The sequence below is a fragment of the Corvus hawaiiensis genome, chromosome 9, assembly GCF_020740725.1.
Source record: "Corvus hawaiiensis isolate bCorHaw1 chromosome 9, bCorHaw1.pri.cur, whole genome shotgun sequence".
Classification (NCBI taxonomy): Eukaryota; Metazoa; Chordata; class Aves; order Passeriformes; family Corvidae; genus Corvus; species Corvus hawaiiensis.
In genome coordinates, this window is record NC_063221.1 from 13,852,275 (window position 1) to 13,867,551 (window position 15,277).

The 15,277-nt window shown below is 36.3% G+C and overlaps 1 protein-coding gene across 2 annotated transcripts in view; it reads right to left on the reverse strand.

Annotated features, from left to right (window-relative positions):
* The window catches only part of LOC125329942 (uncharacterized oxidoreductase ZK1290.5-like), a 46,333-nt gene that overhangs the window by 19,417 nt on the left and 11,639 nt on the right, over positions 1-15,277 (reverse strand). For both annotated transcript variants that reach the window (XR_007205324.1, XM_048312501.1), the window contains exons 2-3: positions 13,236-13,484; positions 6,658-6,759 (exon numbers count right to left, since the gene is read on the reverse strand). Coding sequence is in view for 1 of the 2 variants with exons in the window: in XM_048312501.1 (XP_048168458.1) it covers positions 6,658-6,759; positions 13,236-13,484 (351 nt within the window). In the remaining variant the exon portion in view is untranslated. The remainder of the gene's footprint in view (positions 1-6,657; positions 6,760-13,235; positions 13,485-15,277) is intronic.

Here is a 15,277-nt window from a genome sequence, read left to right on the forward strand (position 1 = left end):
AATATTAAATTTCTTTATGATCTTTAACATAAATAAGTGTTGCATTCTTTTTTACATATGTCTTTATTGCTCTCTTATCTGATGAAGAGGGTGTGGTGCAACCAAAATCTTCACCAACCTCCAACCACTTCCAACCCATGAAAACACATCTCTAAACTGTGTTTCTCATAATAACAAACCCACAAGATATCCTCATCTATGCAGACAGAATATTATCAACAATGTGGAAAAAAAAAACGTTTCTAGGCAAATAAGTTACTTGCTTTTGCTTATTAAAACTTTAGTGCAACTTATGAACACAGCATTCACATATGACTTCTACCACCATAAACACACTCAAGACAAACATTTTGTGGAGCTGTAACACAACAGTTTGAATTGTCAGGTGTTCATCATTTGACAATATACATATAGACTTAAAATATGTCACCTAGCAGAGGATGTGCTAGAAATTTGTGCCACCTGCACAAGAACTGTATTTGGTTCACTGAACCCTTTTCCTGCCCACTTTTAAGAACAGATAGAAAATGGAGGAAGAAAATACGATGACTGAACTGGTCTATGCCCAACAATGAAGATGGTAAGAATATTATTAAGGTTGATTAGATATCTTCTTTCACTTGGAATTAAAAAAAACAACTTTTTTTTCCCAAGAACAAAGTTACATGGCTTTAATTACTGGGCTAAACAATTTCTGTAACTTTCTGAGGCTCTCTTCAAATCGCACACATAATCATAACAAAAACATGTGTTAAGACACATCAAGGAATTTCTGATGCAAGTAAGACTATTTCACGTCAGCATGAGCTGCACTGCTAAACATTAAAAAGATAAGCAAACAATTTTAGTAAAATGGCAGTGAGTTCAAGTGGGATGTGAACCCACAACAACCACCACAGTACTACTCTTGCTAACTTCAGGCAAAAGCCCTGGCTAGAAGCCCTCATTCTTCCCAGCATTTTTAGATAGAGGGACAAGTTAATCATGTGCATGTGTATATATGAAAGCTTGCTGAGATGATGGGCTAGCCACAGTGCCAAAATCAAGGTCATTAAAGACAGTGCTTATGGAAAGGCTCACTCTGCTAGGAACAGCCCAATTACCAGTGAGCACATATAGTGACTATTCCCCATATCAGAGCAGTTTGCCATCCTGCCTTCCTCTGCCAGCCAACAAATGCCTATACAGGAATGTTGCAGCTGTCAAGGGAATATATGACTCAATGTATGTATCTTGGAATGGATTCTGTAGGCAGCCTGGCCTCTCTTCTGAGGTACTGGGGAAGATAATTCCACAAAAGGACAATTTTGAGACCACAAAAATTCAAACCATAGCCTTGATATTACAAGAATTCTAGTTGATTTCAGCTGTTACAACAGAAATAACCAGTTACTATGCACAAATGTCTCACTGACCAAGTTTTAGAATTTTTTTGCTCTCTTTTCCCTCAGCACTGTTTATCCCATAACTCTTTAAAGGAAAACACAAATGCAGGCTATTGAACAAAGATATATGTCTGCAATTCTCTACCTCTCAGCACTGCAGTACAGAGAGAATCTTCTTTATTCTGGCTGTGACCTGAGTCATCTGGCTCCTGTGAAACAGCTTCAATCTAACAGGAGCAGATTAACAAGTCAGAGAAGATAACAATAATTTTAAAAAGCATTTAACAGCATTTAAAGAAACTAATTATTAAAACTGTGTTGTCCTCAGGTAGTAGAAATCAGTTTAGCAACAAGATATTTTCTGCTATGAATAGAAAGCTATCGGTTTGGTCTATCACAAGGCACACAGGATTTTTTAATGGCAGTTTTTAGTGCAGGTAAACACTATCCTAAATTCCATTCCAAATCCTTTACCTTATACTTTCAGGTAACTATTAAAATTTTCTAAAATCAGTAAAGAAAATAATAATTCTCCTTTCCCATTCACTTGTTCCTAATCCTCAACATAAAGAAGTTGCAATGGCTGATCAGTAGAAACTCCTCAGGACGTTGTTCATTAAAAAAATCTTCTGATCACTGGAGCTGAATACCAAGACCAGGTGCAGAATTCTGATCCCTGAGCTACTGTAAGAGTTGGCACAATTCCCTCTGGAAGCAAGGTCAGACCTAAATGCATGCAAATCCCAGGGTCTGAAGACATATGGAAGACAGCAGACTGTAGGACAAAACAGAAATGTCTGCACTGAATTCTTTCTTAACCAGCACATGAATGTCTCATGAATAAAGCAGTTGTAATTCATCAGTATGACAAATAAGCATTCTAATACTTTCTGTATGATTTGGGGAAATGTTCATAATATTTGTCAGTTTGGTTCATGGTATGGAATGATACAACTGCTATAGGTTTGGGTACCACCATAAATACCTATCTACCTTTGCTGACCAGAACTGTATCACACTTTTCCCTGAAAAGATATTAATGGAAACCAGCAAATTTAATGACTTGGCTCTGTCTATACAATAGGAATACTACCAAAAAAAAAAAAAGTATAATCTTGCCTTTGTAGCAAAGAGAAGATAGAGGGCATAAATATACAAATTTCATGTTAAAGAGGGAAAGATGCTGGTAGAACATTTAATAGACTCTAAGGAACCTACTGAAGGGTTTAGCCTGGACAAAAGATGAGTATGTTTAGCCAAAGACTGTCTAGCTCAAGGGCAAAACAGAAAGACACAGGACCATGTTCCAGATGCAATTCAGATGTATTAAAACACCTGAAGAAGGTAAAACTTCCAGGGTGTGTTATTTTAACACAGATAATTAATGTAGCATGTCATACTGTTACAGTAAAAGACAACAATGGCTTTAGAATGCCTAGGAGTGTTTTTGGGCATATCTGTCATGATATCCCTTAGGATTCTGGGAAATTGTTTTTAACCTGAAGTGCAATCTTGAGATAGCTGCTCAGTTGCCTTAGGCAATTGAACAGTGTACTCAAGCACAAGGGAGAGTGCTAAAACATGAAGCTTTCTTTCAAGTGTTCCTGAGATTCCAGCCTTGGGGCAGTAACCAGATTCCATTTAGTTTCCAAAGCATGTTGGATCCAAGTAGTGCAGCCCAAAACTTCAGTATGGTGAGCAATCAATTGGAGAGGGTAACCAGATCCCCAACAAACACTATTTAGATTCTCATTTCAAATAGTTCATGTTTCCAGTTCACATCATATCAGGACAAAAGAGTCTTTCACAAAACGCTAACCTCAAATTCCTTTTGATGAAATAGAAGAGTAGTGGTAAGCCAGAGCAGGGATTTTTCAATTTAGAAAATTTTTCAGATTTTATCATTTTTCAGATAGCAAAGGATCTCTCTTGTCACTTGAAACTACTATTTTCTATTTATGATCATATTTTGATGTTACAGCTCAACTCCAAACCTTCATTAGGAGTATATATAAGAAGCATTACGAAGCAGCTATGGCTTAAGAAACAGTAAACTTAAGGATGCCCACACATCTCAATGAACACACATCTACCAATTCCACACCAAGTTCATTGGCACCTGCTGCATTCAAATAGCAATAAACCTGAACAATACACCCTCTACAGCCAGAGGTACTTGGGAGTTTGTGAAAATCAGACTCTAGAGTATGATTTTTAACTATTCATGCAAGTTTTCTGCTTCCTAAAATATTTATTTTAATAATTCTGACAAATATTCAGATTTTTTAAAACTTATTCCACAAACTTCCTATTTCTTGGGGAAAGGGTCTTATAAATTAGTGCAGATTGACCTGGAATGGGCAGAGACCCAGCACCTCTGTCTCTCCTCAGTTAGCTGGGTGGGAAGACACTTGAGGCCAGAGTCCTGCAAGTCCTTTGTTACTGCAGCCCTGTGTCCCAGCAGCTCCGTGTGGGCTCTCAGATGAACCTGAATGAATCTTTGTAGACATGACTTAAAAAAATTCTCTCAGAGCTATGAATATAGATGGAGTTGATATTTTGCTTGTGTCAACTTTTGACCAATGTGACCAATCTAAAAGTTAATATAATCTTTAAAAAAAAACCTTTATAAATTTTTACAGTCTTGAGTACTAACAGTTTATTTACTTTCCTTCTAGTGTAATTGATAATAATAATAGATTATGAATAATTTACATTATTTTAAAATAATGTTTCTTGCCCCAGGTAGGTGCAATTTTGCAGAATCAATATTAACCTGGCTTTAAACTGAGGAATGAGATTTACAAATATGTGCATTCAAAATATCTGAGAATACAGAGAAGTGATTAAAGAAATTCTTGGTAACTTCAGCCAGATCAAAGACTTTGTCAATACTTACATCTTTTAACCACCTCACACAACTCTTGCAGATAGTTCCACAACACAAACCAATTTGTCTTTCTACAGAGGACAGTGGTTATTATCTCTGCACTTCCAGATACTCTTCAGGATGGACACAGCTAGCTACTAGACACACTACCAAGGTGAATAATTTCAGTATTACCTTTGTGAATTGACTGCAGAAGCAAATTACTTGTTTAAAACGTCAATCTTTGAATGTGAAGCATTTAGTTTCTAACTTTTTTTTACAGAATAAACATTTCAAAAAAAAAAAAGTTAACAGAATTCCAAACAGGAACCAATGACTACCTGAACTAATGTCAAGTTCAGAGTAGACAAAGAATTCACTTGTTCATAGGACTTAAAATTTCTTCCTCTAATAAATGAAGATTTTATTTTTTTCCTCAAGTAAGGATTTTGACCAAATCCTATGTTCAATTCAAACCAAGGCAAACATGTTGCTCACATAACACATAGTAAGTCACAAAGATATGCAGCAAGTGTTTAATCTTCAGTGGAAAATCTAGTGGTTAACCATGCAAACAAATTATTTAAGATTTTGCTCAGGAATCATTGCATTTCCAACTCCAGAGTGGTTAACATCTGCGTGTCATTTCAGGAACACATAGTTATGGTCAGGACATCCAGAGTCTGTATCCACTAAAGCAAAAGTGTGGAAGTTAAGGCTCTAAGGCACTTGACTCAACCAGACTATTAAATTTTCCTTCCCCTGTAACTGATCTGAGGTAATTTTGACAACCAGAGTTGGAAAACTTACCCTCAGCTAAATGAATCATGAGTCTACAGAATGCTTAAATTCAGAAAATGACTGACAGTAGCAACACGCAAATTGAACAAAAATGTTGAAGAAATGCAACCACAGGAAACATAAATACAGCATGGGATGTCTGTAAAGAGGTATCATACATAGGGACAAAAATCAAAGGCAACTTTTCTCTGTTTGTGAGAACAGCAGTAGTATTTCCAGTGACTTATTAAAAGACCACTCAATAGCTCATAGTTTTTTCCATTAGGAAGATGTAGAGAAAGAAGAAGTTGCATAAGATAGGAAAGATCACAAAGATGCATGCAGAAGCAGAATAAATAGGATAGGATAGGAATAATAATAGAATGTGAAAAATACAACCTGTTTGCAGCAAATTAGGATGGCATATCTAGGCACAAAGGGCATGCAGTAACTTAAATACACATCAGAAAAAAAACTTCACAGTGGAAAGATGAAATACCTTGTGGAATAACCCATCTTTGGATGCAAGAGTCATTCCTACTTTGAAATACTAGGTCAGTGAAGCATTTCTTTAAAAACTGAATGTTGTAATGTCTTACATGGCAGAAAACACTTTTAGCAACTTCTCTTATGCTCAGTATAAAAAGAAAGAACAAAAGATGTAACAAAGATAATTTACTTCTGTTTTTGCAGAGCCAGAGCAAAAATAAATGAAGGATTGAAGTGTAAGAGGTGCATGGCTCTGATAAAGCTGGTAGTGAAACACAGCCTGTAATTGCCTTTGTACAACTCTCCTGCTACAATCACTATTTCAGTAACTCTGGGTTAGTGGATAGGCTATTTTATCCAAGAAGTCTTCTCCTCACTTGTGGAACTTCTCTGAAGCTATGAACAGGGTGGCCCACATGGCCCAAGAATGGCATGACAGGATCTTCTCTCACACCGTTTCTAATAATTCTGCATACTTCAGGAGCAAAATCATCCTACTCAATCTACAGTCTACTCCTCCTATTGCTATGAGCATAAACTGAAGTTTGCTGTGCACTGAAAATCAAAGTGAGTTATCCAAACTTGAGAGAGTAGCTCTGTTCTTTGACAATTCTTCCCAAAAGTTAGCACCAAAGAATCTGCAGTTGAGTATTCGTTCCTCATTTAGCCATTTTATTTTGTTAACTTTTAAAACACAAATGCAGTTATAAAACACCACAATGTATGATAAATTGGAAAATGGCATCATACAATTATTAAAAAATATCTAAAGGAGATAAAATTTGGCATGATTTATACTTAAAAAAGAGGAGGTTACTACAAAGATGTTCTATAGTGTTCAGTGGTGTTCTATAGTGGCATAGAGATTTCAAGAAATCAGTAGATTTCTTCAAGAAGCATGCACACCATTATTAATCTCATGGACAGAATTTGACAATGTATTATTTACAAGCAGCACCAAATTGCTAATGCTGCAATTTTCAAAGAGATTTTCATAACTTACACACCCAAATTCCACTGAAATATGAGCATCCAGTTCAAATTAGAGTTTTTTAAACATCTCTCACTATGAGTTTCCCAATCCCAAAGCACACTATAATTCCTTCTTCTAAGGTAGGTTTTGTTATTTATCACCTTTGTCATAGAGCTCTTCCATCGCTCTCCAGGTTTCAGCTCGGACCTCTCGATTGCTTTTACCTGGAACTTGTGCATCAGGCCAGTGTATCAAATAAAGATCTAAAACAGAAACAGAACCAGACTGCTTATTAAAGTGTCCAAAAAATAAATATATCAAAGCACATGAGACAGCATTTGACCTCCACAATGGCCCCTAACACATTATCATCATAATAGTTCCAATTACTATTCAGTGATCATTACTGTATATATCCAGCTGTAATAAATGAACTCTATAACATCACATTAACAACTGAGGGTAGCAGAACATGCACATGTTCCACATGTTTAGGTCACTGTAATCAGAATTTCATGGTTACATATGTACTTAATAAACTTTCCACTCATAACAAGCCCCATTTAAATCAAAAGGATTTTGGTCACTGGAATTATGAGTGGACTACTACTTACTAAGTGCTGCAAGTCTTCCACTTCACGGAAGATAAATACATTTGACAGTTCTGCAGATATTTTATACAACCTCAGCAGTGGGTCTGTCTTTTTCCTTTCTAAAGAATACTTCCACTTATGAATTTCTGTAGGAAACCACAGCACAGTCTATATGCAGATTTTTTGTCTTAAGTTTTGTGGCAGCCTTTGTGATTTTTTTAAAGAAATTTTTAAAGCAATATTTTAAGGTGAGAAAATTATGCTTTATTACATTTTTTGGCACAATTAGCATGATTTCAAACACAATTAAGATTTACCACTGGTGAAATTCCCATAGAATCATAGAACCATTTCCTAATATCCAACCTAAACCTTCCCTAACACAACTCCATGCCATTGCTCAGGTCACTGGTCACCAGAGAGAAGGTACCAGTGCTGCCCCTCCACTGCCCCTCGTGAGGAGGCTCTTTGTGTGCTGTCTTCCTGCAAGAAAAGACTTCCATCAATTGAAAAAGGAAGCACTTCCAACATAAACTGAGAAATGTACATGTACTGGACTCAAGAGTTCCAAATCAGATTTAAATTTTAAAAATGACAGGATCTCTAACTCCTTTGTAAGTTTGTAGACACTGCTAGACATTCTGAAGGAGAAATTTAGAGATACTTGGAAGACAATTACATTTCTATTCAAATTCTAACTGCAGATTAAACAGGTAACTGCAGGTATCCCAGTCAAACAGGTTTTGGCCTTTGCTGCATATATTAGTCTGATGAAAAACAGGAAAAGAAAGTAAATAGATGACTGAGATGTGTGCCATTTTCTTTGTGCTTTATAATATTCCTTTTCTGGCAGTTCAGATAGAGTTAAGAAAAAAACCCAACTTGTTTGCAAGAAGAGGTTTTTGCTCTTTGACTACACCACACCATTCATTTACAGCACTTCTTTGTGAAATACAGATCCTCTGCATTGCGAATAATGAAAAAATGGAGAAAAAAAAGGAAAAAAATTCCTTTTATTCACAATTTAATGACTGCACTAATGATTATTGTATCAGGGGGTTGGTATATTAGCTTTCTCCCTCTAAAAATACAAATTCAACCTTGATTTACGATGAAAATTTAACATGAAATTCACTATAATACACCAGCTCCAATTTTGGTACATCAATGCAGCACATTAAAAGTGCTTTACTTACCTTAAGAATCTAATTAGAACAGTACAGAATTCTGTATAGTAAAATACACTAGAGAGATAGCAAGGCAAACATTTTGTATGTGTCACAAAAATCACAAGCTACATTTGCACTTTCTGATATCAATAACCATTTAAATACAACTTTAAACTTTTAGGCTTTTAAATACAATAGCTCTGACAAGCAAATAATCACTTATATATAATCATCTGCAGCATCTGGTTTTGTATCACATATAAGGAGAATGTTGCTCGCTCTTTGGCCTTTTATCCATAAAGTCCACATCCAATTCCACATGCATTCTTATTCATCACCAATCTATGAATAATTACTTCTTCACTAATTTCTCTGAGAAACGAAGTTGTATTTATTAAAAATATATACCAATGTATGGCATTGGAATAAATACCAATTCTGTGATATTTAACTGAAAACTAGTATTGGGATATTGATTAAAACGTTCGGTGAGGTTATGTTCAAAACTCAGGACTACTGAAATACTGTTGCAAATAAAATTTCCACTAATTTATATTAGACATCAACCTAAGGATTAGCATTAGGAATTGCTAACATCAAGTGTTCATTTTGATCCAAAATTACATATGCTACTGGACCTACTTACTGCATGGAGACTGCCATGTTTGTATTTAAACTTTTTTGCTTGTATAAAGCAAGTGTCGTATAGAAGTAAGTGAAAGTATCTACCTCACAGAAAAATGGAAGAATTTTATTTTTTTAGTTGCTGCTTGCTGTGTTCTCCAAACCAGACTAATAAGAACTGCTTAACTATGCAGAAAAATGTCATTTAGCAAAAATAATCAAACTTCAGCAGAATTTCACCACCAGTTACTTCTCCAAAAGCCTGACTATTCAGTGAGACACCACAGTTTGCAAATGCTCACAGAAATAGTTACATCATGGATTTCCACAGACACAGATGCATTGTACTCTGCTCAGGAAACTTAAACATTCTCCAAAGAAAGACTTTTAAGAGATTCGATAACTGAATGATCTCTGGCTTTGGACATCTAAAAAAATGCAACACATCTCCCGTCTCTGTATTAGTGTCTGAGGCCTCTGATGCAAACAAGACTAGCTGCTGGTCCTTTAATTTAGGAAGGTTTTGTTACTAGGTACACCATGTCCATATCATCCTATTATGTTTATTTCAATTTAGGCTTTCTCATTTAAATAAAAATTATTTCACTTTTAGAAATATTGGCATATAGGGCTAGAAAGCAATCTACTAAATCAGCAAGTACAGTCTTCCTGACTGCAAGAAGTATTCATGAAAGATGTGGAGCAAAGGTGCCTTATCTCATAAAGAGTAGAATAGTCCTCCTGCCAGTCACGTGTAAAGCACCTCAGCACAGCTAGGATCTTACTTCTACTGCATAGAAAACTTTCCCTCATACCTGCAGGCCAGTAAAAACAAGCACCTCACAAAACAAGGTCTATGATTTCATTTTTATTTGTACACACATTCACACCCTACACCCACACACATTTTCTTTTGCTTAAACTATTTTCCCTCCTGGGGTACTGTGTTTGTGAGAACACAAACACTCTTAAATTCCATTTGGAGGCAAGAAATTAGCTTTAAATCATTGATTGAAATAGCTTAAAGCTCTAGTAATCAAGAAATATATAACTTTATCACTGGGGTTTTTTAAGAACAGACTACATTTTTGTTGAGAACAAGGTTGTGCCTTGTACCATGGGAAAGATTAATCAGTATCTTGAGATGCCTTCCAACCACGTACTTTTTAAAAATAAACTTGAATCAAAAAATCCACCTTGAATCACAGTATCAGGATGCACTTTAGAAAGAAGAAAAAGCCTCCAAACATTCACAATCTGGTTTTGTATTTACCAGCTCTTTAAAACATCCTCTGCAGACAGTCAGGCTGTAACGGTGCAGCAATAAGCGAAGGCCTAAAGGTCATTAAGTATCAATGCACAGTGGTGCAGGAAAGCTAAAACTAACACTTGAGTTGCTTTCACACAGACATTTAAAATAGAATGGCTTATTGCTTCTTAGTGGTTGCAGCACCTACAATGAACACACTTCCTCTTAACTGGAAAGTACAGGGCCATTTTACACATTTAAAAGCCAACATGATGTTGTGGAAATAAAAGTTTGCAATTCTATTCAAATCCCTAATACAATATTTTTTAAAAAGTCAAAATTGACTAAAACAAACCTAGTTGTATGAAAAACAAGCCCTGCCTTATAGCAAGCCTAAAAGCAAAAGTATATTTTGTAATGTTTCCCAGCTGTCTTAATGCAGTGATCATATTTCCTTGCTTTTCTCAGTAGCCACTGCACTTAATATTGATATGATGTATTTTTCTTTCTCGCTCAATCCTTTTTGTTTTGTGTTTCCTTCCATTGAACAAGGATCAATGTGAAACAACCTCCAAAGTGTTTTGAAGCAATACAGAATCTGGATTACGATAACACACTCATTTCATGTGGCTCATCTATTACAGTGAAGATGCTGATAGCGCATTTCTCCAGCTCCAGTTGGGGATTTGTCATAGGCCAGATTTGCCTGAATGGGACAAACTCGGAACAGTCGAAAGGAAAATAAAATTGTTTATGAATTCGGTAACCCACATCAGCATTCAAGAAGTTACTTTAGAGGCTGGATCTAAATCCCAAGGAATGTATTCTGCTACTGCCAAACCTGTAATATCTGCTGCCATTTCATATTGGTTTACTGTGACTGCTAGTTGAGGATCACATTTAGAAAATGGAAGGAGCACAGTATCTGTTACAACCACTGCCCACAATAAATTTCCATCATGTCATGGATATATAATCTACCAGCTCAAATAAAAATCCTGCAACACTGCTCTCCTAGTACCATTTGTTTGAGAAGTGTTTATTGAAAAGGCTTCATAATAAGTATTTTACATGGAGCATTCTTCTCTTAAAAAGCTGTGACTGCTTTCAACAGCTCATCTGTTTCAACAGCTGGCATTCTATATATTGATAATGCACAGATTTATTAATTCCTGTTAGATTATTTCCCAGGTTTCTAATTCAGTCTTTATGGATGGACTCAGTAACCCATAAAGACCCTCAAGAAAATGAACATGAACAAAAAGCCTAGCTGCACATTTAGCTGCCAGGGCTCCTGCAGCTTTTTCTTTTTGTACTCTTCTAAATTACTAACTTTCCCTCCAACAGAAAGATCTAACATCACAGATGTATTATTTAGGATCTTTCAGTTTTCTTTATGAACTATGTATCTTTACAAAAGATGTGAACCCCCACATACTTGGTTAATACCATAGAATGAAATCAGGAAATTCTGATTTATCTGGATCAGCATTGATTTAGGTCACTATGGCTGACTAAGTTGTCCAGGAACAGCGATATAAATTTTTCAGACATCTCCACATCAGTGGAAGAAAGGTGAAGAAGAAGGGAATATGAGTGAGTGTATTAAAAAAAACCAAAACAAAAATATTTTTTAAAAAAGGAAAAATGTAGTATGGAGACAAATTGTGCAGGGAGCTGTAACATTCCTTAATTGGTCTTAATAGTATGTGCACAAGAAGTCTCAGCTCTAAACACATCTGACAAACAAGTTCTGTTTATGCCATTCCAAGGATTCACTCATATGGTGACAGCATTAGTACATTTCTTGCTCTCAGATATTCTTCTTCTTCTTTCAGGCATTTCTGCTTAGCAACAATACACAAACTCAGTATTTTTGTGAGCATCTACTCCAATCTACTACCTGAGAAAATAAGAACAACTTACAGTACTAGAAGGAATCAGTGCAAATGACTTCTTGGAAGTGAATCAAGTTTTCCTCTCATCAACATTCAGCACCAGTGCCAGAGCAAGCAGAAGAAAAAAGAAAGCAAACACAAAATATAACAAGCAGAAAACAGAGAGGAGGAATAATGTTATTTCTCAGTTTAAAGGAGAAAGTCAGGGCTTGAAATTTTGAGACCTGCATTTGCACGGGACAAACAGAAAGGAATTTTAATTCATTTTGCATTATTCTGTACCTGTGGAAGAAGTTAAGGGATACATTTCCAAAAAGAATGGAGCCAAAGGTGTGCATACAAGAATCTCTGTCTAACAAATACAAGTTTTTCCTTGTTCACCTTGTAAAGTAGTCAGCCAAAAAAAAAGCCAGTGAATACAGCACACAGCTGCCATTAATATTATACATTATTAATTCAGCAAAATTCACTTCCTCATTGAAGTTTGTTTATTGCTAAAATAAGCAAATATGTTTATTTTCAGGTACCTCCTCTCCTATGACTTGTTGCAGGAATTAATTGGCATCATTACTGCAACTCTGCCTGTGTAATAAGGTAGTAGCAATATTACATCTTTGACTACAAGGAGTTTATGATCAGGGTAAATTTACAAATGCAGTGTTAGTTAAGCTTTTAGTTTTCTAAAGTCTTGTAGATACTTCTAAAATTTTCCCCAAAGCATATTCCATCAGACAGACCAAACCAAAGGCAGTATACAGAATTTTAAAAAGTTAAAAGACCTACAAAGTAAGTTTTAGAAAGGACTCCCATTCCTTGATAAAAAGAAAATAGACCACTGAAGAAACCAGGCATCTTTGTCACCCTGTTGCCAATATATTATTGTAAAGTTTATAAATCCTTATTTCATAGGTTTTGGGGGTTTTTTAGCAAAATATATAAAACTCACATAGTTGTTCCTCAAATAATTTTACAATAAAAAATACCTTTACAAAACATTTGCAACAAGAAAAAACTCTGTGCTCTCAACTGTACACATGTGAACTTCCTAGAGAACAAAGAGAACAAGAAACCTGCAAATGTGTAAATAAAGGCAGAATTTGGTTTCTTCGACCCATCTGTACTACGTAATTGTTTTCAGAACTCATTCATCTTTGCAAGTACTCCCATGGAAGGCACAATAAATGAGCTATATGGAAAGATTCATACCAAGATACTCAACACCAAGCCTTTCACATGACTCCAGGCAGGCCTTTTTTGTGCTTTCATAGCCACAATCACTGTGCCAAAGTTTGGTAGTTATCCAGAGGTCCTCTCGCTTCACAGCACTCTCTCTGATGGCCCTTTGGAGGAGGGATTCACAGCCGTATCTTTTTGCTGTGTCAATGTGACGAATGCCGCATTTCTGTAGGGCATGGACCACTGCAGTGTGGGAATAGCCACCCTGGTGGGAAGTACCTAAACAACGAAAGCAGAAGTGAATTGTCAGCAGTGAATTATGAGGGGCATATTTTATCATTGTTTTCAATTTTTCCTTCTTTTTTTTTGATATATTGACACAAAACCTTCTTAATTAATTTTCATTTCCTAATAGTAAAGGAATGGGAACTGACTGATCTTTAGGCTTGTAAAATACATGAAAAGGGAGAAGTTGGTGCTGATCAGAAGTAACTCCATCAAAATCAAATATCAACAGCATTTAGCAATAAAGAAGTGATTTAAGGAGTTAGGCTGAAAATCATCAAAGATAAAACACATACTTTATGGAAAATTAATATATGTCTCTTAATTTTCATATAGAAGCATAAGCAGATGAAAATATTTTAAAGAAACCAAAACCCCAAACTGTGGAAGGTATCTTTTCAGCTTTATACCGGCTAGGCTAGTACTTTAATGCCTTAGAAAGCCTCGAGCAGCCTAGAGAGGTAGCATGGGCGATCTAGCACTTTAGTAGCTCTAAAACAGGCAGCAACACCAAACAACTTCTAAAACCATTTACTTTGCAAAAAGCGTATCCTGAAACCTTTATTCTGTTGGACTCTTGGTAGCTTGAAGTTATTATTGCATTGTACAATCCCAGGCTGCGCCATAGTGCAGGTGCCATTTACATAATGTAAAACTCAGCAGTAACCAAAACAATGGAATCCTACACAGGAGTTACAGAATGGGCATATGCAAGGAGTTTCAGTAACAAAATCCTGTTACTGTCATTGTGTGGGGATTCACTGGACGTGTATTTTGCATGTCAAGGGGACGGAAGGAGGAGGAGACTCAGCAGGAAAAGCAACCAGCAGGAGGACTTCAGATAAAGAACTGGTTGAGAGCAAGGAGGATGATGTTTCTACTTACCCTTTCCTGTTAGTTGTTTTTCCTGCCATGAGCCCCTCACCCATTCACCCTCACTCCACACACTTCCCACAAACAGTATTTTCTAGTTTGTTGGAGGAAATGCTCAGTTAGTTCCAGTCAGCTCCCAAGTCACCTCCTTCCAAGCTGATAACAGTACTTAAAGGCCCTCATGCCATAAACAACAGGCAGCACAAAGTGGTTCTGTCGCTGACTTCAGAAATGGCCCTGCACAGTCCTCAACAGGCCACAGCAACCGGGCTTCAGCCACTGCTAAATCTAAATAAATGAATAAAGGACTCCAGGTCAAAGAATTATTTAAAGTGAAATTTGTGTCTGTTCTTACCCTTCTCTTTCCCTCCAAACATGGTATTTATTTGTACCTCAAGGACTACCTGCACATTATGAAATTACCCCTGCAAATGGCCACCCAGGCTGCCAGGAAAAGGGCACAAATGAAAGCACAGGTGCTCCTCCTCAGAGCTTCCTAACCCCAATGGGGCAACAATGCCCAGGGGAGGCTGCAGGACTTTCTCACTCATTTTAACAGCACGCGACAAGGCAGAGAACTTACGTAAGGCAAGCCAGGTTTTCCTAAATGCTTATCTTTATTGCTCATTCCTGGTCTTAGAAGGAAAGCCAATAAGTCTTGCCCAACACTCAAAGTCATTTACACTAAGATATAATATGGTTGATGTCACATCCATAGAGATCAGGATCATGACATCCTGCTGATCACAGTAGGACAATTTCCACTTTATATTTGAGACCAACAAAATGTGGAGTAGTGAATTCTTGACTTACCTTCATAGACTTTAAAGTGATGAAATTATAATACTATATTCCTATAATTTTGACATGCATATCATAAGTAATTTACTTTCATAAATTAAAAAATACATAAA